This window comes from Sphaerodactylus townsendi, linkage group LG08 (assembly GCF_021028975.2).
Source record: "Sphaerodactylus townsendi isolate TG3544 linkage group LG08, MPM_Stown_v2.3, whole genome shotgun sequence".
Taxonomy (NCBI): Eukaryota; Metazoa; Chordata; class Lepidosauria; order Squamata; family Sphaerodactylidae; genus Sphaerodactylus; species Sphaerodactylus townsendi.
Genome location: NC_059432.1, coordinates 113,454,804 through 113,482,303, shown reverse-complemented (window position 1 = coordinate 113,482,303; position 27,500 = coordinate 113,454,804). Strand labels below are relative to the sequence as shown.

Sequence of the window (27,500 nt, the reverse complement as noted above, 5' to 3'; positions counted from 1 at the left end):
ATCAGATCTCAAGGGGAGTTGTTAAGAGTTTCAGTCGGGCTAGCAAAGTTTCCCAGGTTTCTCCCTCCTCCCGGCGCACCCCCGGTTTGATCCTTTCTATGATATTGTTTGCTCTGGAACCTCTAGCAAGGTTCTGCATGACTCTAGAGTCATTCTGGATTGAGCTGAGGTTTGTGTCGCTGGAGTCACTGGCTTCCTTTAAAATAATATTGTCAATTATTGTCAAAAGCAGGAGCAGCAGTGGCGTAGGAGGTTAAGAGCTCGTGTATCTAATCTGGAGGAACTGGGTTTGATTCCCAGCTCTGCCGCCTGAGCTGTGGAGGCTGATCTGGGGAATTCAGCTGGGTGACCTTGGGCTAGTCACAGCTTCTCGGAGCTCTCTCAGCCCCACCTACCTCACAGGGTGTTTGTTGTGGGATGGGGGGAAGGGCAAGGAGATTGTAAGCCCCTTTGAGTCTCCTGCAGGAGAGAAAGGGGGGATACAAATCCAAACTCCTTCTCCTCCTCCTCCTCCTCCTCCTCCTCCTCCTCCTCCTCCTCCTCCTCCTCCTCCTCCTCCTCCTTCTTCTTCTTCTTCTTCTTCTTCTTCTTCTTCTTCTTCTTCTTCAAAACTGAACAGGTTGAGACCAGTAGCAGCTTGAGAGACCCACCAGTATTTGGGGTGGGGGGTATGAACTTTCGAGAGTCAAAACTCCCTTCATCGGAGAAAGAAGAGAGAAAGAATTCATTTATTCACGGCAGTGATGTTTGGATGGACTGGAATGGCCAACAGGGCAGAGAGGGGAGGTTCCGTGCCCCCTTGCACAACTTCTTCCACCTTCGGGGTCTTGTGGCCTGTTGCTCTGTTACCCATCCTTGGCCCTTATGAGCTTTCCTAGCTTCTGTGGCATCTCTGTGGTATCTAAACCCCTGCCGTTCAAGAGGCCAGAGGTTTTCAGAAGGCTGTGTGCACGCTGCCAGTAAACCACTTCCAACAAATACCCCATGAATTAATAATCTCCAAAACGCCCCATCCTTAACAGCCTTGCTCCGATTTTGCATCGGAGCCACCCATCTCATGTTGCATCTTTCATGTTCTCTTCTGCCTCCAACTTTTCTTGGCATTATTGTCTTTTCCTGCAAGTCTTGCCTTCTCATCATGTGGCCAAGTTGTGTTCACCACAGTGTAGTCATTTTAGCTTCTAGGGAGAGTTGAGATGATGAAGAACTGTTTTTACGTGTAGAGTCGCTACCTGGGGGTCTCCTGCTTGGGCCTCTGCTCCCCAAGGCTGGTGTGTTTTGATTGGCAGTGTGGACTGGAGCATCATCCCCAAGGGGGTTGAGGGATTGTGAGTGTGTGTGCCATTGGTCCCTCGGCTCAGCCAAACAAATGGCCCCTTCAGACCAGACCAGCTCTGCGTGACCTGAACAACATGGGCTCCTTTATTTATTTATTTATTTAATTTTATTTTATTCTTCCATTTCTACCCTGCCCATCCCCGCATACAGCAGTATACATTAAAACAAATGCCAATAAAATATATAAAGCAGTAAAATAGTAAACCAGTAAAATAGTAACATAGCATTGATGAGATGCCGACTTAAACACTTGTCTACAGTGACCAGAAGTCCCGCTTTTGGCGGAACAGTCCCGCCTTAAGACAATTTGTCCCGCGGGTTTTTTGAAGTGTCCTGATTTTTGGAAGGCTGCCGCACTGCCTTCTGGGGCGCAAGGCAGTGCGGCAGCCTCCCGCGCATGCGGCCCCCGGAGCACTGCCTTCAGGGGCGCTCCCGTTTCCCGCCCTGTCACAGGGCAGGAAACGGGAGCGCCCCAGAAGGCAGCACGCTCCTGTGACTGCATGCGCATGCGCGCGGCCGCCCGCCTACCCGCCCGTCCCGGTTTACAAAGGTGACCATCTGGTCACCTTACACTTGTCCCATGGGAGACCAGGAAGGATGAACATCGGCCCAGCTGGAAAAGCCTGGCAGAATAACTCTGTCTTACAGGCCCTGCGGAATTGACTCAGGGAAATACGGTACGGGGAAATACGGTACGTGCAAAACATGCATTCTGGCTCACGTTTGCTGGTTCCTGTATGAAGAGCAATAAATATCTACAATGAGTTCCTTCATCCTTATGCATCCCCCCTCAAAGAAAAAGAATCATGTCTAGTACCGTGTTTCCCCGAAAATAAGACAGTGTCTTATATTAATTTTTGCTCCCAAAGATGCGCTATGTCTTATTTTCAGGGGATGTCTTATTTTTCTGTGTGCTGTTTGTCGGGCATGCTTCCAAACAAAAACTTTGCCACGTCTTACTTTCGGGGGAGGCCTTATATTTCGCACTTCAGCAAAACCTCTACTACGTCTTATTTTCTGGGGATGTCTTATATTCGGGGAAACAGGGTAGTAGAACCAGTAGTGGGACTTTTCAGGTTATAAGCCGATGCTCTGCCCCTTGACAACTGGTGGCCTGAAAATCGTGTTGGCTTCTGAGTACTACCGGACTCGTGTTTGTCTGTCCTACTACAGGCCAGCACAGCTGCCCTCTGAAACCACACAAAAAGAGAGATGGCATAGGCGTGTTCAGAACCAGCGTCTCAGCCTTTCGGCGCGTTCCCCTGACTCAGCCGTGAGGCTGTTCCGGCCCAGCGCCTCGGCCGTGTTTCACCTGCAGTTGGGACATCTGCTCACCTTTTGCTCCGCGGGGGGACGCTTGGGCTCATCCGTCAGGCCTGAGTAATGGATGTCCTTTCCCTGTTGCAATAAAATGCAAGATGGTGCCGATAAGCTTGGCGGCGATCAAAAGGCTGTGTCGAGCAGCCTTTCGGCGGCCCTGTTCCGTTTCCCGTTTGCTGGGTGCTCTCCCTTCGGTTCTGACTCATTTTTTTTCCTCCTTTTCGCAATGGGACTTTTTGTTTTCTCTTTAAGTCTGTTTGTCACCCAAATAGAATAGTTTCCCCTGCATTCAAAGCTTGGCAAAAAAAATCGCAGTGCATAGTTTAGCTTGGGTTTTATTGGAGGGCTGCTTTTTTTATCTGGCAATCTGTCCTTTTATGACCGTCGTGTGCTTAGTGTTGATTTTTTGACCCTGGCGTTTTCCCTCATCTTGGCCAGTTCTGTGCTTCGATGCTGATTATTGGCATTCTCCCAAGATGTCTTTTATGTGTGGAAAAGCATGCTCATGTATCTGATCTGGAGGAACCGGGTTTGATTCCCGGCTCCGCCGCCTGAGCTGTGGAGGCTTCTCTGGGGAATTCAGATTAGCCTGTGCACTCCCACACATGCCAGCTGGGTGACCTTGGGCTAGTCACAGGTTCTCAGAGCTCTCTCAGCCCCACCCACCTCACAGGGTGTTTCTTGTGAGGGGGGAAGGGAAAGGAGATTGTAGGCCTCTTGGAGTCTCCTGCAGGAGAGAAAGGGGGGATATAAATCCAAACTCCTCCTCCTCCTCCTCTTCTTCTTCTTCTTCTTCTTCTTCTTCTTCTTCTTCTTCTTCTTCTTCTTCTTCTTCTTCTTCTTCTTCTTCTCCTTCTCCTTCATCATCATCTTCATCTCCTTCATCATCTCCTTCTTCTTCTTCTTCTCCTTCCTCTTCTTCATCTTCATCTCCTTCTTCATCATCTCCGTCTCCTCCTCCTCCTCCTCCTCCTCCTCCTCCTCCTTCTTCTTCTCTTTCTTTGGAGTGCTAATAATGTCACAAGCAGCCCGGTTTTGGTTGGTAAAAAGCCAAGGGGCAGTTGAAGGATCAGACCCCTCTTCTTGCCCTACCTGTCCCTGACCTGCGTTGGAGTTGCTTGCTCACACGCTTCATCTGATTTAATTTATAATTTAAACCATGGGTATCCAACGTGGTATTTTTCGGAATATGAGTCGGGCCAGATAGGGCTTTTCCCTGGCAAACAGTCTGAGTATTGGGGATTTGATTTTCTGTGCATATTTTGTATTGTCGAAGGCTTTCATGGCCAGAATCACTGGGGTGTTGTGGGTTTTCCGGGTTGTATGGCTGTGTTCCAGTAGCATTTCCTCCTGACGTTTTGTCTGCATCTGTGACTGGCATCTTCAGAGGATCCTCTGAAGAAACAAAATGTCAGGAGAAAATGCTACTGGAACACGGCCATACAACCTGAAAAACCCACAACACTCTTGTGCATATTTTGTAAGATATTGCTTTTGCAGCAGCTACCACCACAGCACAAGGATCAGCACTGTGTTAACCAGAGTTAAGCTGTGGCAAGCATGTCATGGTTGGCTCCGCCTCCTGCAGCAGCCATTTTGCGGCTGTGCCTACCATGCTGTGTCAGAATTCCAAATGCGCCCTCAGGCTCAAAAAGGCTAGGGATCCCTGATTTAAACCATTTGTTAGCTGCCTTTCTACCTTATAGGCAATTGAGGCAGCCTTCAATGTAAATAACAATGAAATTCAATGCATAAAAGACCTCTGGTTAAAATCTGCAGTTTGAAACTGAGGCCCCTTCCGCACACGCAAAATAATGCGTTTTCAAACCACTTTCTCAACTGTTTGCAAGTGGATTTTGTTATTCCGCACAGCTTCAAAGAGCACCGAAAGCAGTTTGAAAGTGCATTATTCTGCGTGTGCGGAATGAGCCTGAGCTAATCCAATGCTGTCATAAATAAAACGGACGTCCTCTGACTCCTAAAGATTAAGAGTGAGGGGGCCAGGCAGACTTCCCTGGGGAAGTTGTTCCACAAGCGTGGAGACACCACCGAAAAGGCCCAACCATGTGCACCCACCAAGCAAACTTCTCTGGTTGATAGCCTGGTCAAGAGCCCCCCCCCCCCCCCCGTGATCTTAGGCTGATTCTGCACGGGCCAAAAACAACGGTGTGAAAACAGTATAAACCCTTTTATACCATTTTAAACCCTTTTACACCATTTTCACACTGTTTTCACACTGCTGTTTTTGGCCCATGCGGAATCAGCCTTAGTTCTTGGCAGGAACATATTGAAGGAGAAAGCCCTTCAACCTTCTTAGACAGGTAGAAATCCCAGATCTTTGGTCACGGTTGTCATTTTGGCCTTAAGAGCTGGTTTTCACTTTGGGGGCTTGAGTCTAAAGAAGACGTGTGTGTGTGTGTGGCTGCTTGAGTTTAATGGTTTTCAAGTACGATTTTATCCTGCACATTTTAAATTGTTAGCTGCTTTGGTGGCCTTTGTGAGGGATATAGATTTTGTAGGATACTTTTGTAAGTGACGCCTGATAACAGCCCCGTGTTCCTTCATTCAACATCAGGGGAAGGTCCCTGTTACATGTCCATCACAGACCAGTGTAGTAGTAGTAGTAGTAGTAGTAGTAGTAGTAGTAGTAGTAGTAGTAGTAGTAGTAGTAGTAGTAGTAGTAGTAGTAGTAGTAGTGGTGGAGGAGGAGGAGGAGGAGGAGGAGGAGGAGGAGGAGGAGTTTGGATTTATATCCCCCCTTTCTCTCCTGTAGGAGACTCAAAGGGGCTTACACTCTCCTTGCCCTTCCCCCCTCACAACAAACACCCTGTGAGGTAGGTGGGGCTGAGAGAGCTCCCAGAAGCTGTGACTAGCCCAAGGTCACCCAGCTGGCGTGTGTGGGAGTGCACAGGCTAATCTGAATCCCCCAGAGAAGCCTCCACAGCTCAAGCGGCAGAGCTGGGAATCAAACCCGGTTCCTCCAGATTAGATACACGAGCTCTTAACCTCCTACGCCACTGCTGTAGAAGTTTACACATGTTTAACAATGTGTGTGTGTGTGTGTGTATAGAACGAAAACCTGAACTTTTTTCTCCCAGAGTTTATGCCTAGTTCTCTGCACCCCGGCGTGCAATAGATCAATAAAATAAATTCCTCCTCGGTTTTGGAGGATGATTTGTCTTTTCCCTTCGTCCTCCTCCTTCCTGCTTCCGCACCAGGCGGCTGGTATGCCTCTTCTTTGAAATCCTGACCTCAAACAAGCCTTCTCTTTATTGTCGACCTCAGGCAGGTGGCAGGAGACCCAAACAGGCAAGCATTTCGCCCTGGGGCTCTGTTTGTTTAGATGGCTCTCCGCCCATGACAGTGTACCTCCGAAAGGGGGAAAAAGTTTAAGTAATCTCTGGCAGGGGGGAAGGTGCATTGCATCACTTCGCTGGTAAAGGTAACAAAGATATAGGTAACGTCTAAATAAGCACTAACCTTATATAAAGCAGTGGTGCGACCGCACTTGGAGTCCTGTGCTCAGTTCTGGTCGCCACATCTCAAAAAGGATATCGAAGAGATAGAAAAAGTGCAGAGAAGGGCAACGAGGATGATTGAGGGACTGGAGCACCTTCCTTATGAGGAGAGGCTGCAGCGTTTGGGACTCTTTAGTTTGGAGAGGACACAGCTGAGGGGGGATATGACTGAAGTCTCTAAAATTATGCATGGGGTAGAAAATGTGGGCAGAGAGAAATGTTTCTCTCTTTCTCACAATACTAGAACCAGGGGGCATTCATTGAAAATGCTGGGGGGAAGAATTAGGACTAATAAAAGGAAACACTTCTTCACGCAACGTGTGATTGGTGTTTGGAAGATGCTGCCACAGGAGGTGGTGATGGCCACTCACCTGGATAGCTTTAAAAGGGGCTTGGACAGATTTATGGAAGAGGAGAAGTCGATCTCTGGCTCCCAATCTTGATCCTCTTTGATCTGAGATTGCAAATGCCTTAGCAGACCAGGTGCTCGAGAGAAGCAGCAGCAGAAGGCCCTTGCTTTCACCTCCTGCAGGTGAGCTCCCAAAGGCACCTGGTGGGCCACTGCGAGTAGCAGAGAGCTGGAGTAGATGGACTCAGGTCTGATCCAGCTGGCTTGTTCTTATGTTCTTATGTTCTAACACATTAAACACGTCACCCACTAGGCAGCCAATTTAGGTTTGGTATTTCTTATATATTAAGGAACGATACTCATCGCATACAATTGTAATCATATATCTATCTCATATCAACAGGATTTCATCATTCGCTGTTGTATCATCACATGAAATATTTTTCTCTTTTTCTATTCAATAATCTAAACACAAACAGTCCCTTCAAAGGTGTTTCCACATTCATTCAAATTCCAGGTTCTTGCAGCTGATCACAAAAGTTCATTCATAAATATTGCGGTCTTCAATTCGTCGCTGGCAGGAACGCATCGCACGAAATTGCGCTCTTCGGTGCCTTCGTCAGTGCCAATTTGCCATTTACTTGCCTGTCAGGCGTTCTATAGGTAATCTGTCAATGGATATTACATCATATCAATTCGTAGCTCCTTTCAATGTCCTATAAGAAATACCAAACCTAAATTGGCTGCCTAGTGGGTGACGTGTTTAATGTGTTAGTGATCCAATGTGTTAGTGATCGCTGGTGTCAAAAGGTGTAGAATTCGCGTAGGATGTCGAAAGGCTTGGGAAAATCTACCTGGGGTTTTTGAAAGAAGGTAGTTTTAGGGGGCCAAGTCACGCTGTTCACCTTTTGTGCCCAGTTTTTAGACTTCGGAAGTTTCCTTGATAACTTGCCTTGAGCTCAGGCTAGGTAAGGTCAACGTAGCTGCAAAATATCGACCGATTCCTTTCCTTAGAGGCTTACAGTGAAAACAGCTACCAGTGCAGCATGTCAAGTTTTTAAATCCGTCTTGTCATGTGGAGAGCAAGTTTTTTTTAAAACGCTTGGAACTTTGTTAAAAAGAGTTTGGCGAGTGGCAGAGAGACTGAAATCTTCCACTTGTATTTTAGTGAGGAATCCAAATGTCTGCCGCAAAGGCAAGTAGCTAGGTCCTGGGCATGCTAGTATGGACATCCTGCCTGTGAGCTCCCAAAGGCACCTGGTGGGCCACTGCGAGTAGCAGAGAGCTGGACTAGATGGACTCTGGTCTGACCCAGCTGGCTTGTTCTTATGGAGTGAGCTCCCCTGAGTTAAATGGGGCCCATTTCTGCACCTTGCTATGTAAACCTGGGGCCAAAATCCTCCTTGTCTTCACCCCCCTCGTGCTCATTTTGGAAAGGGCCCCGCTGTGCTATAGAGAGTGTCTTCACCTCCTGCATCTGTGTACGGTTCTCCAGTTGCACAGTGGCGGATAGGAAGGCGCTCCAAAGGGTGATCACTCCTGCGCAGAGGATTATCGGCTGCCCTCTCCCCTCCTTGGAAGAACTCTACAATTCCCGAAGCCTAAAGAAAGCCCAACATATTCTGGGAGACCCGTCTCATCCAGCACACTCCCTTTTTGAACTGTGACCATCCGGCAGACGATGCAGGTCTATCAAAACTAGGACAAAGAGGCTTAGAGATGGCTTCTACTCTAGAGCTGTGGCTATGCTGATCTCCGTGGCTTCGTGTTGATGTGTTTGGGGCTGTGTAGGGATGGGTGGAGGAAGGGGAAAGTGAGGACGGGGTATGAGTCTGAAATTGTGTGCATTGAGGAATGCTGCTGCAGATTTCGTTGTGCGTGCACAATGACAATGAAATGCTTATGCTTATTTTGGAAAGGGCTCCCCTCGTGCCCCCAGCCTCCATCCTGAATCGCTGCAGTCCTAAATGGAGAGATGCCCTTCCAAACGTACTGATTTCCGTGGAGCTAGAAGAGCATAATTCTGCATAGAATAGCGCTGCTGTTTACCTTTGCCCTTGAGTAGAATTGGTTTGTTTAGAAGAGAAGAAGAAGAGGAGTTTGGATTTATATCCCCCCTTTCTCTCCTGCAGGAGACTCAAAGGAGCTGACAATCTCCTTGCCCTTCCCCCCTCACAACAAACACCCTGTGAGGTGGGTGGGGCTGAGAGAGCTCCGAGAAGCTGTGACTAGCCCAAGGTCACCCAGCTGGCGTGTGTGGGAGTGCACAGGCTAATCTGAATTCCCCAGATAAGCCTCCACAGCTCAGGCGGCAGAGCGGGGAATCAAACCCGGTTCCTCCAGATTAGATACACGAGCTCTTAACCTCCTACACCACTGCTCCTTTAGATGCTACACCCCTTTTTCCTCTCTGAGGTTGGCTTGCACCCTGCGAGGTAGGCTACTCTGGGAGTGGCTGGCTCAAGCTTACCCTTGGGGAGAGGGCTGCAGCTGAGTGGGGGACTCTCTACCTTGCACGCAGAAGGCCCCCGGGTTCAATTCCCACCATCTCCACTTAAAAGGAACATGATAATGATGATGATTCTCCGACTTTGGACAGTTGCTGTCCGGCTGAGTAGACCACATTGACTTAGATCAGTGATGACGAACCTTTTCGAGACTGAGTGCAGCCCAAACTGCAACCCCAAACCCACTTATTTATCGCAAAGTGCCAACACGGCAATTTAACCTGAATACTGAGGTTTTAGTTTAGAAAAAACGGTTGGCTCCGAGGCGTGCGTTACTCGGGAGTAAGCTTGGTGGTAGAAGGTGGCTTTGCTTTGAAGCAACCGTGCAACTCTTCGAACGGGTGAATCACGACCCTAGGAGGGTTTACTCAGTAGCAAGCCCCATGGCCAGCAACCGAGCTTACTCCCAGGTAAAGGATCACGCTTCAGTTCTTCGCATGAAAGCCAGGCTCGTTCCGCACACGCAGAACAATGCACTTTCAAACTGCTTTCAGTGCTCTTTGAAGCTGTGCGGAATGGCAAAATCCACTTGCAAACAGTTGTGAAAGTGGTTTGAAAACACATTATTTTGCGTGTGCGGAAGGGGCCTTAGTGGGGTTTAACAGCACTTAACAGGGTTACCTACACTGCTTCCCCAAAACGAGGTCTTAAGTTTCATGCTAATAATCGAGCCCAGCAGCCCAAGCCAGCCTAGATGTGTGTGTGGGAGGGGGGGCTTCCCTCCCCCCCCATGATGAACTCTGTTTGTGCATGCCCACAGAGAGAGCTCTGAGTGCCACCTCTGGCATCCGTGCCATAGGTTCGCCATCACTGCTCTAACCACTATATAGTGCCTGCCCACACTGGATGATGGCCATCCTGGTACTCAGTTGAAAGGATGTTGGAAGGATCAGAGAATCCATTCAAATGGGTTCTGCATGTGTCTGCACAGAGCAATGGAACCGAACAACTCAAAAATTCAAAACTGGCACACTGACCTGGATTTGTATATAGACATCATTTGTAATAAACAATTAAAAACAACATTTGTTCAAAGTTATTTTTTCATTGTTATTGCACACATGTAAATTCACTTACACTAATGCTAACCCTATTCTACTGTACTATAATGAAAAAATTAAAGTGCATAATATATATAAAGTGCCAGTGTCAATAAATCATGTCAATGTACAATTTCATAATTTCATTCAAGATATGACAGAGGTCCATATGAGACTTCAAACTAATGAGTTCCAAAAATTTCCTAATATGTCCATATTTTGTATGGTTTCAAAATGGAACTTCACAAATTTTTCACCAACTGTATTGACAAACAATTATTCACAAGTCAATATGAGACTACACTGTTCAATTCCAACCGTAGTTTTGTATCTCCATTTTTATGTGATTCCCAAATGGAACTTCACAATAGAGCTGATATTTTGAATTTTTGAGTTGTTCGGTTCCATTGCATTGTGCTTGGCACACTGTTTTCTATCTTGTGTCTGTACAGAGCCATAGTGGAACCACATTGGGAATATTTGTATGTGTGCAAGAGATGGAGACCCAGAGAGTATAAATTCCAGCTGCCTGTTGTGGGTTTTCTGGGCTGTGTAGCTGTGGTCTGGTAGTTTTTCCTTGTTTTTCCTGTATCTTCACAGGCATGGAACCACAAAGGTTGAGCTGGAAACCAATATTTACACATATCATAAAATAAACATATTTATTATCAAGTGCACACAAATGTAAGTTAAAAACACCAAACCTGACAACCAGGCTACACTTTAAAAACCAGCAAGGTTTGTAACAATTCCAAACATGATTGATAACACATGTCAGTTTTAGCTGATTTAACTTTCCTCAACGGTGATACAAACATTATTATAAATACAACACATCCGGAAATAAACATATTAAGTATAACTGCCTAAAAATGCAAAAACCTCAAAACGGGAGGAAGAAAACAAAAAGAGAAAAAAACCTAATTCATATAACTCATGCTAGGGTGTTGTGGGTGTTCTGGGTTGTATGGCCGTGTTCCAGTAGCACTTTCTACCAGAACACGGCCATACAACCCGGAAAACCCACAACACCCTAGTAGCTGTGTTGTTCTGCAGTAGAAGAGCAAGATGAAAGTCCAGTAGCACCTTAGAGACCGACAAGATTTTAAGGGCGTCAGCTTTCAAAATAAATAAATAAATATCAATATTGAGGTGTTGTGGTGTTTCTGGGTTGTATGGCCATGTTCCAATAGCATTTTCTCCTGATGTTTCGCCTGCATCCGTGGCTGGCATCTTCAGAGGAGCTGATCGTCCGGTTGGGACTTTTCCTTCTCTGGCAGTAGGCCATTTCTACAATGTGTCCTATATGTTAGTGGCCCCGTGGCTAGTGAGCTTTGGTGCTGTGAGTTGAGGCAAGACTTCATTTAATTGCATGCCTAGCCAGCCTGAGCTCACTGCTGCGAGGCAATCAATTCTGAGTTGTCTGGGTCAAGTGGAGGGTAGTTCCCCAGGTGCTCTCTTCCTGTTGCTTTGCCAGTCTTCTCTGTCTGCAATGTTGTTCATGGAGACAGATTGTTTTTCCTCTGTGTATTGCTCTGGGTGTTCATAGCTTTCTTACAGACAGACAGCATGGTGTAATGGTCAAGAGCAGGTGCACTCTAATCTGGAGAACTGGGTTTGATTCCCCACTCTGCCACCTGAGCTGTGGAGGCTTATCTGGTGAATCAGATTAGCTTGTGCGCTCCAACACATGCCGGCTGGGTGACCTTGGGCTAGTCACAGCTCTTCGGAGCTCTCTCAGCCCCACCCACCTCACAGGGTGTTTGTTGGGGGGGGGGGGAGAAAGGAGATTAAACGGCCAATTGAGCCTTCTTACAAGAGAGAAAGGGGGGATATAAATCCAAACACTTCTTCTTCTTCTGCTACCATAGCATATGCCTCTTTAATTTTGGTCATTTGGGAGATGGAAAAAATACAAGTAGAAAGTAGAAGAAATATTTTGTAATAAACAAATTTTATGGACAGCAAGTCTGTAACAGGGTGATGAAAGGTTGAAATGCTGGCATGTTTGGATATTAAACTAAACTTTATAACATTGAACTCTTTAAAAATGTTTTATCATTAAACACATTATAGCATATTGTTTCCAAACTTATTTACATTTAAACAAAAAACCCTCTTGAAAACACTGTATGCCGCTAGCGCATTTATTCTTTACTGCTTTTATACCCTTGTCTTTCATCAATTTCTTCTCCTCCATTTTTTTCTCACAACAACCCTGCAAGGTAGGTTACACTGCAAGTGGGAGACTGGGGCAGCAGGGTCACCCAGTGAATTTTCATGGCGGGGGTGGGGGGGTGGGGTTGTTGGCTCCTTCTGCACATGCAGAATAATGCCCTTTCAAACTGCTTTCAGTGCTCTTTGAAGCTGTGCGGAATAGCAAAATCCACTTGCAAACAGTTGTGAAAGTGTATTGTCGAAGGCTTTCACGGCCGGAATCACTGGGGTGCTGTGTGGTTTCCGGGCTGCGTGGCCGTGTTCTAGCAGCATCCTCTCCTGACGTTTCGCCTGCATCTGTGGCTGGCATCTTCAGAGGATCTGATAGTAGGAAAGGAAAGCAAGTGGAGTATATAGGATTCCTTTCCTACTATCAGATCCTCTGAAGATGCCAGCCACAGATGCAGGCGAAACGTCAGGAGAGGATGCTGCTAGAACACGGCCACGCAGCCCGGAAACCACACAGCACCCCAGTTGTGAAAGTGGTTTGAAAACGCATTATTTTGTCTGTGTGGAAGGGGCCCTAGTATGTCACTGTAATCGCTATGCTACACTGGATCTCAGTATAAGAAATTTTTTTTGCGCTCCCCACAATTGTCCAGTACAAAAGCGAAGTCCTGAGGTTTTTTCATGCTGTATATTTTCAGGGTGAAAATCCATGCCTTCGGAAGCTTTTCACACCTGAAAAAAAAATATTTTTTCAGTATTCCCCAATTTTTTTTTGTCAAAAATTAGGAGAAACCCTGAGAGAAAAATGGCGGGGTAGAGGTGGGGAAAACCTCGATTTTTCTATTTCTTTTCCCGGAGCCATCACATTTCTAGGAGCAGCAGTGGCGTAGGAGGTTAAGAGCTCATGTATCTAATCTGGAGGAACCGGCTTTGATTCCCAGCTCTGCCGCTTGAGCTGTGGAGGCTTATCTGGTGAACTAGATTAGCTTGTGCACTCCAGCACATGCCAGCTGGGTGACCTTGGGCTAGTCACAGTTCTTCTGAGCGCTCTCAGCCCCACCCACCTCCCAGGGTGTTTGTTGTGAGGGGGGAAGGGCAAGGAGATTGTCAGCCCCTTTGAGTCTCCTGCAGGAGAGAAAGGGGGGGATATAAATCCAAACTCTTCTTCTTTTTCTAGTCCCGAATTGCATTTTGCATGACCTCCAACTGTGCTGGAGGTGGTTGAAGGGCAGGGCTGTTACTCACTAGGTGTGAATGATCTGGTCACCGGTGCGAGTTGCCAGGGCTGCAGTTAGAAAACACAGTGAAAACATTGCAGCTTAAAAACCAATAGAATTAAGCCCCGGATTTCTGCCCCACCAAGAGATGCAGAGTCCTGAAGCATAAAATGGCCTCCGGAAGGTTTCTCAAAGCAACATGGTCTCTGTTACAACCAAGGTGGCCTCGGAAAGGAAAGGGTTCTGGATACCCTGCGGGCTACTTTAAGTGGGGGGAAGGCCAGTTAAGATCCGAGTTGGTTCTCCTCTCCCCTGTTTTGTCCTCATAAGAACATAAGAACAAGCCAGCTGGATCAGACCACAGTTGTCTCAGAACTCTAAGAACACAAGAACATAAGAACAAGCCAGCTGGATCAGACCACAGTTCTCTCAGAACTCTAAGAACACAAGAACATAAGAACTAGACAGCTGGATCAGACCAGAGTCCATCTAGTCCAGCTCTCTGCTACTCGCAGTGGCCCACCAGGTGCCTTTGGGAGCTCACCTGCAGGAGGTGAAAGCAAGGGCCTTCTGCGGTTGTTGCTCCCGAGCACCTGGACTGTTAAGGCATTTGCAATCCTCACAACAGTCCTGTGAGGTGGGCTGGACTGGAATCCACAGCAGCTGCCAGCCAGAGCCCATCTTCCCGTTTTCTGCATATCCAGGTGTTCGATAGGATTCTTTTTACTCTGAGTCCATCTGGCAGGATGCTGGGGACTCTGACCGGCAGCTGCTCGGCCGGACCTTTGCCCAGAAGTTCCTTCCTTAACATTTGCCGCCCAAGGTCATCCAACTGGGCATGCCCGGAACCAAACCAGCATGTGAAAGATGTTCCTTGAGTTCAATGAGTAGCCATTCAAGAGCAGATCTGAGGAGGGATCCCCAACCTTTTCAGTTTGTGGGCTGAACCTTTGGAGTTCTGACTCCGTGAGATGGACACGGCTACAAAATGGCTGCCTCGGGAAGCGGAACCAACCACAAAATGGCTGCCGCATCTTACCTTCAGTGACACAGGGGCTGGCAAAGCACAAAGCCTTTAAAAATCTGAAAACAATTGACAGGCACCAGAAAAGGTTTTGGTGGATGCCATGGCGCCCCTGGGCCCCACATTGGGGACCACAGTGGTGGCGAACCTTTGGCACTCCAGATGTTATGGACTACAATTCCCATCAGCCCCTGCCAGCATGGCCTATTGCAGGGAAGAAGAAGAAGAAGAGTTTGGATTTATACCCCCCCTTTCTCTCCTGCAGGAGACTCAAAGGGGCTGACAATCTCCTTGCCCTTCCCCCCTCACAACAAACACCCTGTGAGGTAGGTGGGGCTGAGAGAGCTCCGAGAAGCTGTGACTAGCCCAAGGTCACCCAGCTGGCGTGTGTGGGAGTGCCCAGGCTAATCTGAATTCCCCAGATAAGCCTCCACAGCTCAGGCGGCAGAGCGGGGAATCAAACCCGGTTCCTCCAGATTAGATACCTGAGCTCTAAACCTCCTACGCCACTGCTGCTCCTGACGCATGAAATGGCCTCCGGAAGGTTTCTCGAAGCAACGCGGTCTCTGTTTCAGCCAAGGGGGCCTTGGAAAGGAAAGGGTTCTGGATACCCCGTGGGCTACTTTAAGTGGGGGGGAAGGCCAGTTAAGATCTGAGTTGGTTCTCCTCTCCCCTGAGTTGGCTCTCCTCTCACCGCGGTCCTAGAGAGTCAAAACAGGCCTGGCAGATGTTTGGGAATGAGTCCGAAAGGGGAGCACAGCTGCATCAAGGGACAGGTCCATTTCTAGGGCTGTCCCATTCGGAGCGGCCCTAATTCCTCTGCTTAGGGTGGCTGAGCTTTTGTGCTAACAGTGGCCGTGTCTTGTAAACAGTGGCCACGTTTCTAAGAAGCCGGGAGGGAGGGAGGGCACGCAGATTTAAGAAAAGGCCTGCCCTGTTGCTGGCTTAGTGTCGGGCAGTATCATCCCAAACGAAAAGCTAAGCTGTCGAGGGGGGTCGGAAAGGGCCGCGTAAGCCCAAGTCGAGCCATCAAAGCCGACCACCTGAATCTGTAAATAACTTTCCGGCCGTGTTCTCTTCAAAGGCCGCGATGGCGCGATAAGCAGAGCAGTACCTGGAGCTCTTTTGTTCTCAAAAAATGCAGCCGAGGAGCAGACGGGTGTCTTGATGCACAGCCAGCCGCGGCCGCGGTGGGGTTGAATTTCGTGGCCCCCTCCCCGATTGCGCCCTTGTCAAAAGGCGTACGCCTCTGCCAGAGTTATCTGATGGTTACCTGGGGGCTCGCCGCAGCCTCAGACGCTGACCCCTGCGTGCCAACCTCTCCGGCCCCGGGGCACGACCTCCGAGTGGCTCACCTCGGCCAAAAGGTGCATCCCCGGGTCTTAACTTTCCTTGTCTCACCTGGACATTTTGCTTCACCTGTCTGGAAAAAAAGGGGGGCAAAAAGAGGGTGGGGGGCTCTGAGGAGCGGGAGGGGAAGGGAGGCCCACGGACTTCCAGCTGTTCCTGTCAAGGCGAGGATTAATGACTATTTAAATAGCAAACAGGGGGGCGGCACGTCGGGCTCTGGAATGTCCCCAGATTGATGCAGAGGAATTGGCTTCTCCCCTCTTGACCATTTAGACAGATGGTTTCTGGCTTGCTTGGAATGGCGCTTCCATATTTACACTCTCCTCCCCCCACCCCTCGTTATTATTTAAGGTCCTTAATCTGCTCCGAGCATCGAGGGCTTGGAACTCTGGACACGCCAGTTGCGTGGGGGGTGTTGTTGATGGGGCACAGCTCAGCCGATTGGGCGGACCACGGAGACCTCTCGAAAATCCCACGCTGCCAGATCCCTGACCCTCCACTGAGGAATCTCTCTTGAGATCCTTTGTGTGCCCGGAGAAACACGTGGTTCCATTTGAATGTTTCCAAAAGGGGCACAAGAACTCTAAGCCAGGGTTGCCCAACACGCAACGTGTGATTGGTGTTTGGAGTATGCTTCCACAGGAGGTGGTGATGGCCACTAACCTGGATAGCTTCAAAAGGGGCTTGGACAGATTTATGGAGGAGGAGTCGATTTATGGCTCCCAATCTTGGTCCTCCTTGATCTGAGATTGCAAAGGCCTTAGCAGACCAGGTGCTCAGGAGCTGCAGCAGCAGAAGGCCATTGCTTTCACCTCCTGCAGGTGAGCTCCCAAAGGCACCTGGTGGGCCACTGCGAGTAGCAGAGAGCTGGACTAGATGGACTCTGGTCTGATCCAGCAGGCTCGTTCTTATGTTCTTATGGTGCCCACCGGCACCAGGGGCTCACTGACACCTTTCATGGTGCCTGCCAGATGTTTCCAGAAAGAGGGTGGGGCCAGACTATGACGAAAAGGCCAGGCCTTTACAGGTGTGTTTGGTGTTGTGGATTTTTCAAAATGCTGCTCTGGAAACTGCTGCGACCAGAACTCGAGAATCTTCCTGCTACGACTGCAGGTAAACTGAGGCAGCCATTTTGTGGCCATGTCAGAATTTTTTTAAAAAACAGTTTGGATTCTTACCCCCCCCCCCCCTGCCTTCTCTCCTGTAGGGAGACTCAAGGGGGCTTACAGACTCCTTTTCTCTTCCTCTCCCCGTAACAGACACCTTGTGAGGCAGGTGGGGCTGAGAGAGTTCGGAGAGAACTGGGACTGGCCCAAGGTCACCCAGCAGGCTTCATGTGTAGGAGCAGGGAAACAAAACCCAGTTGTCCAGCTTAGAGTGGAGGAGTCGGGAATTGAACCCGGTTCTCCAGATTAGAGTGCACCTGCTCTTAACCACTATGCCACGCTGGCTCTCAAGGTGCTCCCGGGCTTATAAAGGTTATATATTTTGCCCGATTTTGGCCTAATTTCATGACCTTTCCCATCTTTCCTGGAGCTCCTTCAGAAGTCCCGCCAGCTGCTTGTGGACAGAGTCTAGTGCAGGGGTCTGCAACCTACGGCTCTCCAGATGTTCATGGACTACAATTCCCATCGTCCCCTGCCAGCATGGCCAATTGTAGTCCATGAACATCTGGAGATCTGCAGGTTGCAGACCCCTGGTCTAGTGGTTAGAGCAGGGTTCCCCAATGTGTTGCCTGGGACTGGGGCATGATGGAGGCTGTCATACTACCTCTGGTGCCTGCTGAGCTTTTTGGATAGTGGGTGGGGCCATTGTAAGGCCGGGCTGGCTATAGGCTTCCCTCATTCCTATGGAGCTGTATTCCCCTGGCAACCATATGGGCTTTCCTTTTTCATTGTGCCCTTCTGTCTCTCCTTCAGGATTTCCTTCTTCCCAGGAGACAGGAGAGGGAATGCGTTCTGTTTGGCTCCGCCTCTTGAGGCAGCCATTTGGGGCTTGGCTTTCTTTCCTATGGCAGCCATGTTGGGGTTGCTCTCAATGTCCCCTCTCCACATTCCAAAGGTCCCCGCAGACTCAAAGGGCCCTTCCGGACACACGAGGCAACTCAGGTTCGACTCGTGTTGGCGAAATCGTTACCTGAGCTCGAGTCCTCCCATTTCTCCGCACAGAAGCTGACTCGTGTCTCTGGAGCCGAGCTCAGAGGGCGGGACCACCTCCCCGCGCTGCATTCTGATTGGGACTAGTCTCCCTTTCTGCGCATGCCCAAAGCTTCTCACCGCCGCCACCAGTCTCCTGTTCTGTGCATGGGCAAAATACTGAGCTGTGATTGGCTGACTGGCAGAGTCGAGGCGACGGAGATTCCGCACTCGGCCGGCTTCAGCTTGAGTGCAACCCGAGTCCGCCAGTCGACTCAACTCCCCAGTTGAGCTCGGAAATTCAACGGCGAGAGGGGGGTGAGTCGAGTCAGACACGAGTCCGACGCTACATCTGTGCGGAGGACTCGGATTGGACCTTGGATCTAAGGTCGACTCCTACAATGCGGAAGGGGCCCAAAAGGCCGGGGTCTGGTAGACCTGGGTTCCAAATGCCCATCCTGCCATGAAACTCTTTGGGTGTCCTAGGGCCAGTGGCTCTTTCTCAGCCTCCAGTATGTTATGGGGTGGTAATTGTGGAGAAAAATGGAGGGGAGAGCCCCCATTGGCCCCACCTCGGTAGAAGGGTAGGACAGACATGTGCGGAATGATAACAAAGGTTGTGGCATTTCTAGGGAGTGACTTGAATTTCCCCGTGTTTCTGCAGGCCCAAATTAGATTCTGGACTGGGAACCTCTCACCAAACCGGATCTGGGCCTTGGAGCTCTGGCACCTGTTTGCATGCTCCTCATTTATTTATTTACCTTATTCCATTTATACCGCACCTTCCCCTCCAGAGCAGCTTGCATTATCTTCCCTTGCTCCATTATATTCTCAAAACAATCCTGTGATGTACGAGAAGCTGATAGTCTGTGGCTGGCCCAGAGTCACCCAAAGAGCTTCCCCGGCAGATTCGAACCCAGGTCTCCGTCGGTGATTGCGCCTGAGATGCATTTCTAGCGTAATGGAGTTGGCGCAAAATATATGGGCAGTGATTGTATCTGGTTGATTGAGATGCATTCCTGCTTCAATGTACTCGCTGCAAGACATACCGTGTAATATAAGACAGTGTCTTATATTAATTTTTGCTCCCAAAGATGCGCTATGTCTTATTTTCAGGGGATGTCTTATTTTTCTGTGTTCTGTTCGCCGGGCATGCTTCCAAACAAAAACTTTGCCACGTCTTACTTTCGGGGGAGGCATTATATTTCACACTTCAGCAAAACCTCTACTATGTCTTACTTTCGGGGGTGGCCTTATATTTAGCACTTCAGCAAAACCTCTACAACGTCTTATTTTCAGGGGATGTCTTATATTCGGGGAAATATTGTATGTATTCAACCTGCTTTATGTTACCACGGCTGTTATGGGACATTCTGTCCTTGATCTCTCCTTTATGGTTTCACATGCTTTGTAGCCAACTAGGCTCACCCCTGACACCTTCTGCTCCCATGGAAAATGGGATGTTTCCGTTGCTCTGGGGGAGTGGGAGGCCAGGTGGCTCTATCTGTATCTATCGCCGAGTTCGGGGCGCCTCAGCTCCGAAGTGATTCTCATGTTCTTTGGGAAAACGGATGAGGGGATTGTTTCTTGATGAAGGGGATAGCAAAAGCCAGGTGCTCCGTTGCCTTCCAATAAATGCTGCTGCTCAACGATCCAGAGTTCGTTTATTGATTCTAGGATGGAGACCTAAAAGTCCCCCAGATCTTTGTCCTATGTTTGCGAGGCGCTTGGAAAACACCGGCAGAGCGCAATCCTTTTGATTACTATTATTGTTACGTTGAGAGTCCTTATCTCCATTCTACTTCGCAGCCTTGAAGTTTTCTTAATGAGGTCGGCACTTATCTAGATGCTGACTAGCTTTGCCTTGTTGCTTGTTTTGTATAATTAATTGTACCGTTGTGCATATATACTGTTACTTACAAGTAAGAACAACTTCTCTCCAATGGGAGATGGCCACTAACCTGGATAGCTTTAAAAGGGGCTTGGACAGATTTATGGAGGAGAAGTTGATCTCTGGCTACCCATCTTGATCCTCCTTGATCTGAGGTTGCAAATGCCTTAGCAGACCAGGTGCTTGGGAGCAGCAGCAGCAGAAGGCCATTGCTTTCACCTCCTGCAGGTGAGCTCCCAAAGGCACCTGGTGGGCCACTGCGAGTAGCAGAGAGCTGGACTAGATGGACTCTGGTCTGATCCAGCTGGCTTGTTCTTATGTTCTTATGTTTACTTTTGAAGCGTTTGTTTCAGCCTGTGTGGTGCATATTGTCTCTTATTAACCTGTGGTTGTGTACCTTCCCCTTTTGGTCACTATGGTGGCCTATGTCATGGTGCATGGGTCTATCAGAATCCCCGGTTTTCCTTTTCCCAATTCTTTGTATCTTTCCCTGCCATCTTGCCTTCTTCTTGCTTGGCGCTTGGCTTCATTGAGAGCCAGTGTGGTTGTAGTGGGGAAAAGCAGGCGGACTTTAATCTGGAGAACCGGGATTGAATCCCTGCTCCTACACATGAGTGGCAGAGGCTTATCTGGTGAACCGGATGTGTTTCCGCACTCTTACATTCCTTGGGCTAGTCGCAGTTCTCTCAGAACTCTCTCAGCCCCACCTATCTCACCAGGTGTCTGTTGTGGGGAGAGGAAGGGAAAGGAGCTTGTAAGCCACCTTGAGTCTCCTTGCAGGAGAGAAAGGCAAGGTAGAAATCCAAACTCCTCCTCTTCTGTGTGGTGTAGTGGTTAAGAGCAGGTGGATTCTAATCTGGAGAACTGGGTTTGATTCCTCCACCTGAGTGGCAGAAGCTTATCTGGTGAACCAGATGTGTTTCCGCACTCCTACATTCCTGATGGGTGACCTTTTGTTAGTCACAACTCTCTCCGAACACTCTCAGCCCCACCTGCCTCACCAGGTGTCTGTTGTGTGGAGAGGAAGGGAAAGGAGCTTGGAAGCCACCTTGAGTCTCCTTAACAGGAGAAAAAGGAGTGGTATAAATCCAAACTCCTCCCCTTCTCATTAGGCTTATTAACCTCCCATGGTATTTTAAGTGCATTGGTGTTGCATCAGGGCTGATTTGGGTGTGGTATATTTGGAGCCTGTAGGCACCTTTGGCAAACTGATATGGTGCGGTGAGCTAAGGCAGAAAATGTCTTCTTCAGGAGGTGGGGCCAGGCACAAAATAGCTGCTGGGATTTCAGTCACAGAGTGAAGTTCCTTGAGCTGTGGTGGTAGCTCCTGCCAAAACACCTTTTTAAAGCATAAGCATAAGCATTTCATTGTCATTGTGCACGCACAATGAAATCTACAGCAGCATTCCTCGATGCACACAATTCCAGACTCATACCCCACCCTCACTTTCCCCTTCCTCCACCCATCCCTACACAGCCCCAAACACATCAACACGAAGCCGCGGAGTTCAGCATCGCCACAGCTCTAGAGGAGAAGCTGTCTCTAAGCCTCTTGGTCCTAGTTTTGATAGACCTGCATCGTCTGCCAGATGGTCACAGTTCAAAAAGAGAGTGTGCCGGATGAGACGGGTCTCTCAGAATATTTTGGGCTTTCTTTAGGCTTCGGGCATTATAGAGTTCTTCCAAGGAGGGGAGAGGGCAGCCGATGATCCTCTGTGCAGGAGTGATCACCCTTTGGAGCGCCTTCCTATCTGCCACTGTGCAACTGGAGAACCATACACAGATGCAGTAGGTGAAGACACTCTCTATAGCACAGCGGCAAAAGGACACCGGGAGTTTTCCATTCAGTTGTTGTTTCCTTAAAAGTCTCAGATAGTACAGTCTTTTCACAATAAAATCTACACCGCCAATCAAATATCAGAAGAATAAAAGAAAAGCCCGGCTGGGTCCGACCAGTGGCCATCAAGTCCAGCAGTCGGCCAACCTGGTGCCTCTAGGACAGTGGTGGCGATCCTTTGGCACTCCAGATGTTATGGACTACAATTCCCATCAGCCCCTGCCAGCAAGGCCACTTGGTCATTCTGGCAGGGGCTGATGGGAATTGTAGTCCATAACATCTGGAGTGCCAAAGGATCGCCACCAAGGCCCTAGCTGAAGGCCTGTCTGTCTTGTTTTGCTTTGAGTTCTTGGTTTCATACACGCCTCTTTCAACTGATTCGTATTCTCACAACAATCACCCTGTGAGGTAGGTCAGGCCAAAAATAGTCCTTCTTGCTCAAGGTTACCTGGCAAATTTCACAGCAGAGTGGGAGATCTGAGTCGAGATCACCGTACGATATTCTAACAACTCCACGTTGCTGGTTCCGATCCATCTTCGGAGCTGTGACCGATTTGGTTTTCCGCAACTTAACTGCTAGGTTTTAGATGAGATTGCTATTTCTAGTGTTTTGTTTCTAATAACTTGGTTATTCTAAGCTGCTTTAGACAATTAATGTGGGAAATACTTTTTTTTATTTAAAAGGCATGTTCAAATTAAACTATTTATTACCAAATATGTGTCCCAGTAGAAGTCTTGCATTAGCGTACTGTAACAATTTTGTGTGTTCCCAGGTTCCGGCAGTTGTCAGTGGTTGTTGGTGTACCCAGTGGTGGGATCCAAAAATTTTAGTAACAGGTTCCCATGGTGGTGGGATTCAAAGGAAACACTTCTTCACGCAACGTGTGATTGGTGTTTGGAATATGCTGCCACAGGAGGTGGTGGTGGCCACTAACCTGGACAGATTTCAAAGGGGCTTGGACAGATCCTCCTTGATCTCAGATTGCAAATGCCTGAGCAGTCCAGGTGCTCGGGAGGAACAGCCGCAGCAGGCCATTGCTTTCACCTCCTGCAGGTGAGCTCCCAAAGGCACCTGGTGGGCCACTGCGAGTAGCAGAGAGCTGGACTAGATGGACTCTGGTCTGATCCAGCAGGCTCGTTCTTATGTTCTTATGTTCTTAAGGCCATTGCTTTCACCTCCTGCACGTGAGCTCCCAAAGGCACCTGGTGGGCCACTGCGAGTAGCAGTTTCTGCCCTCTGCCACCCCACCTTTCTACCCAATGGGGATCCAAAGCGACTTCCGTGGTGACTTGTGTGTATGAAAAAGCCCTTTGCTCTTTGCATGGTGCAGAGTAGACAGGCTGGGACCCCTCCCCTGCGTAACGGTCGGATGTGAGTTGTGGATTCTCCTCACTTCCTGCACATTTGGTGCCCACTTCAGATCGTAACTCCTGGCATATGTGGAGGAAGTAGCTTCAGTTTCCCCTCCGCGGGGCCTTGAGCTGAAACTGTCCTAGCGGGTCACTGTTTGGCCTCTGGGAAAGAACAAGAAGAAGAGTTTGGATTTATATCCCCCCTTTCTCTCCTGCAGGAGACTCAAAGGGGCTTACAATCTCCTTGCCCTTCCCCCCTCACAACAAACACCCTGTGAGGTGGGTGGGGCTGAGGGAGCTCCGGAAAGCTGTGACTAGCCCAAGGTCACCCAGCTGGCGTGCGTGGGAGTGAATTCCCCAGATAAGCCTCCACAACTCAAGCAGCAGAGCTGGGAATCAAACCCAGTTCGTCCAGATCAGAGTGCACCTGCTCTTAGCCACTGCTCTTAGCCACTGCGCCACTGTATGCAAGTTTATTTTTACCCAGGGGGCCAAACGGGGCCTGGCTGGCTGGGGGAATGGCAGAAAGAGGGAGGGCTGGGGTCCCCTTTCCACACCACGGTTGCCAGATGAAGTGGGCACCACGTGCGCTGGAGCTGAGCATTGCCCCAGAGATGAGCTCTTGGGCTGAGCAATGACTATTCCAAAGGAGATGTTTTTCATGTTCTGCTGCAAGACATTTGAGTAAGAGACGTGTTTGCAAACCAAACCAGTCCTATTCTAGTAACACTTGCCAAAGCTACCTGCCCTTTGGATTCTGGGGGGGGAAATGCAACTCAGAACCAACAAATTAATGTGTTTTTTCTCATCCGAGATGATCCATTTGAAAGCACCACCCACCCTTTTGTTTGTGGATTATGTTCCGGAGCACCATTGTGTGTGGGGTGCTTTACAGGGGAGTCCCACAAATCACACAACTGCTTTTAAAATCAAGAAGCCCAAATATTATCTTAGGAAAATCCTGCTTTAACTCAACCCTTTGTGCTGGAGTAAATGTTGTTAGACTCCTGGACTCCTGTTTCTATTGTGCATAGTTTAGCTTTTCTCAATGGAGTAAGTGGATTTCTACAGCCTGTAAAGAACTGTTGACGTGTGTGTCCTTGAATTTGTAGTTCTGGTTAATTGTTTTAAATACTGTGTTTGAAATGGCTTCATCTGCATTGTCTCGAGAACAACAGCTTCTTTTTCTTCTTTTTCTGCTTCATTTAAACTTTTCTTCCTCTTATCTCCTCCTCCTTGTTTCCTTCTCCCCTTTTCTCCTCTTCCTCCTCCTCTTCCTCACCTCTTCTTTGTCCTTTTCCCTTTCCTTCTCCTTTTCCTCTTTTCCTTCTGTTCTTTTTTCCCTTTCTTTTCTCCTCCTCCTTTTCTTTTCTTTTTTCTTCTCTTTTCCTCTTTTTCTTCTCCTTTTCTCCTCCTCCTCCTCCTCTCTTCTTTTTCCTTTTCCCTCTTTTTCTCCTTTTCCTCTTTTCCTTCTGTTCTTTTTTCCCTTTCTTTTCTCCTCCTCCTTTTCTTTTCTTTTTTTCTTCTCTTTTCCTCTTTTTCTTCTCCTTTTCTCCTCCTCCTCCTCCTCGTCTCTTCTTTTTCCTTTTCCTTCTCCTTTTCCTCTTTTCCTTCTGTTCTTTTTTCCCTTTCTTTTCTCCTCCTCCTTTTCTTTTCTTTTCTTCTCTTTTCCTCTTTTTCTTCTCCTTTTCTCCTCCTCCTCCTCCTCGTCTCTTCTTTTTCCTATTCCTTTTCCCTCTCCTTCTCCTTTTCCTCTTTTCCTTCTGTTCTTTTTTCCCTTTCTTTTCTCCTCCTCCTTTTCTTTTCTTCTCTTCTCTTTTCCTCTTTTTCTTCTCCTTTTCTCCTCCTCCTCCTCGTCTCTTCTTTTTCCTTTTCCTTTTCCCTCTCCTTTTCCCTCTCCTTCTCCTTCTCCTTTTCCTCTTTTCCTTCTGTTCTTTTTTCCCTTTCTTTTCTCCTCCTCCTTTTCTTTTCTTTTCTTTTCTTCTCTTCTCTTCTCTTTTCCTCTTCTTCTTCTCCTTTTCTCCTCCTCCTCGTTTCTTCTTTTTCCTTTTCCTTTTCCCTTTCCTTCTCCTTCTCCATTTCCTCATCTCCTTCTTCTTCTTTTCTCCTCCTTCTCGCCTCTTCTTTTCCCTTTTCCCTTTCCTTCTCCTTCTCCTTTCCTCTTTTCCTTCTGTTCTTTCCTCCCTTTCTTTTCTCCTCTTCCTTCTCTTCTCTTCTCTTTTCCTCATCTCCTCCTTCTCTTTTTCTTCTTCTACAAAGAAAACTCTGGTTGATGGATTATGAATCAAAGTCAACTTTTTTTGACGAGGTGTTTAAAAGTATTCCTCCGTGTTGTGAAATTGTGTAGGGGTCGGAGATCCAGCGAGGAAAAGTTTGGGGGAAGCGGAGCTAGAGAATTGAATCTCCCTCTTCTCGTTTCTTCTTTTCCTCATCCCACAGTTGTTCTGAGCCAGGAGAACTTTCTCAAGACGGCTGAGGACTTCATGAGGCTGTCGCTGAGTGACATCTAAAGATTCATTCTTTCCTTTCGGAAGCTCATTCACTTCTCTCCCTTTCCCCCTTCAGCCGCAGTACACGAACCTGGGGCTGCTCAATAGCATGGACCAGCAGATACAAAATGGCTCCTCCTCCACCAGCCCCTACAACACAGAGCACGCCCAGAACAGCGTCACGGCGCCTTCGCCCTACGCCCAGCCCAGCTCCACCTTCGATGCCCTCTCGCCTTCCCCGGCCATCCCGTCCAACACAGACTATCCGGGACCTCACAGCTTCGACGTATCATTTCAACAATCCAGCACGGCCAAGTCTGCAACGTGGACGGTAAGCCGGTTTTTAAGCCACAGAGTTGGCTCTGCCTTTGGAGGGAGGGGGGGGGTAATAAGGGGAGGGGAGTGGAAGCTTCAAAAGTGACCTGGGAGAAAAGCAGGCCACGCATAATTATTACGGTAAAGGTCGTCCCTTGCACGAGCACCGGGTCATTGCTGACCCACAGAGTCGCATCGTGATGTTTAGTGGGCAGACTGTGTTTATGGGGTGGTTTGTCATTTCCGTCCCCAGTCATCTGGACTTTGAACTCATCAGACTTCACCAGATCAGCCTCCACAGCTCAAGTGGCGGAGTGGGGAATCAAACCTGGTTCTCCAGATTAGAGTGCACCTGCTCTTAACCACTACGCCACGCTGGCTCTTTGCTGCAGAGGCGACTCTCCGTTGGATGCTCCGTCGGGTTTGGGACGGATGCACGAGTTCAGTCGTCTCATCAGATTCAGGACAGGCTAAAGCATAGATGTCAAACTCGCAGCCCTCCAGATGTGATGGACTACAGTTCCCATCATCCCCTGCCAGCATCATGCTGGCAGGGGATGATGGGAGCTGTAGTCCATCACATCTGGAGGGCCATGAGTTTGACACCTGTGGACTAAAGGAAATACACATTTACAAACCAAGTGATTAAAATGTGGAATTTGCTGCCGGAGGATGCCGTGGCGGCCACGGGCACAGACAGCTTTAAAGGGGGAATCAGATAGGTTCATGGAGGAGAGATCTTTCAGTGGCTGCTAGCCATGGTGACTCAAGGTGGTCAACTTCTGAGTCCCAAAGCCAGGAGGCCACAACAGAGGAAGGCCTTAGACCAGGGGTCTGCAACCTGCGGCTCTCCAGATATCCATGGACTACAATTCCCATCAACCCCTGAAAGCATGGCCAATTGGCAGGGGCTGGTGGGAATTGTAGTCCAAGAACATCTGGAGAGCCGAAGGTTGCAGACTTCTGCCTTAGACTCTTTGCCCTGTGGTTGGCCCTCCAGAAGAATTGGTTGGCCACTGAGAGAGACGGGATGCTGGACTAGATGGACCACTTCTCTGATCCTGCAGGGCTCTTTTGATGTTCATACGCTGTAGCCACTGGTGCCCATGATGGACAAACAGCCTCCTCTGTGGCCTTGAGTGACATTCACTTTCCTTAGCTTCCAGACACAGACCCTCCCAGCTCCTTGGGATTGTACAAATTCTTCCCCCCACCCACCCTTCCAAGTCAGAAAGTCTTAAAGTCTGACAGGCTGCCCAAATCGATGCCCCTCCCCCCTTTTTTGTCTTGGCCTCCTGTTGTGATTCCAGGGCTGGCTGATGAATGCCCGCCACCCCCCTTTCTCCCGAATGTTGTTGTAGGAACCAACCCGACTGGAAGGTTCTCTTGGGTTACAGTGACCCATTAAAAGTTTAATTGCCTCAGGCCCCGCCCTAACACAGAGTCCCGAATTCTGGAGCGACTCTTTCTTTCAGGCTCCCAGAGTGCTCGGTTCTGTTTTCTGCCGGGCCTGCCAACCCCCTGGGCACCCGGGGCCTGCTCTTTTTCAGCCCTTGCTGGGAACGGGTGTCTCTCGTTGGCGGGATCGCCTTGTTCTCAGCAGGGGTAGTACAGCCAAGGGAAATGCTCCGGGACGGCTGCTTGCTGACTC

The 27,500-nt window shown here is 48.8% G+C and overlaps 1 protein-coding gene across 2 annotated transcripts in view; it reads left to right on the top strand.

Annotated features, from left to right (window-relative positions):
- Positions 1-27,500, top strand: part of TP63 (tumor protein p63) — a 124,628-nt gene that overhangs the window by 9,448 nt on the left and 87,680 nt on the right. For both annotated transcript variants that reach the window (XM_048506094.1, XM_048506095.1), the window contains exon 2: positions 25,611-25,865. In XM_048506094.1, the coding sequence (XP_048362051.1) occupies positions 25,611-25,865 (255 nt within the window). The remainder of the gene's footprint in view (positions 1-25,610; positions 25,866-27,500) is intronic.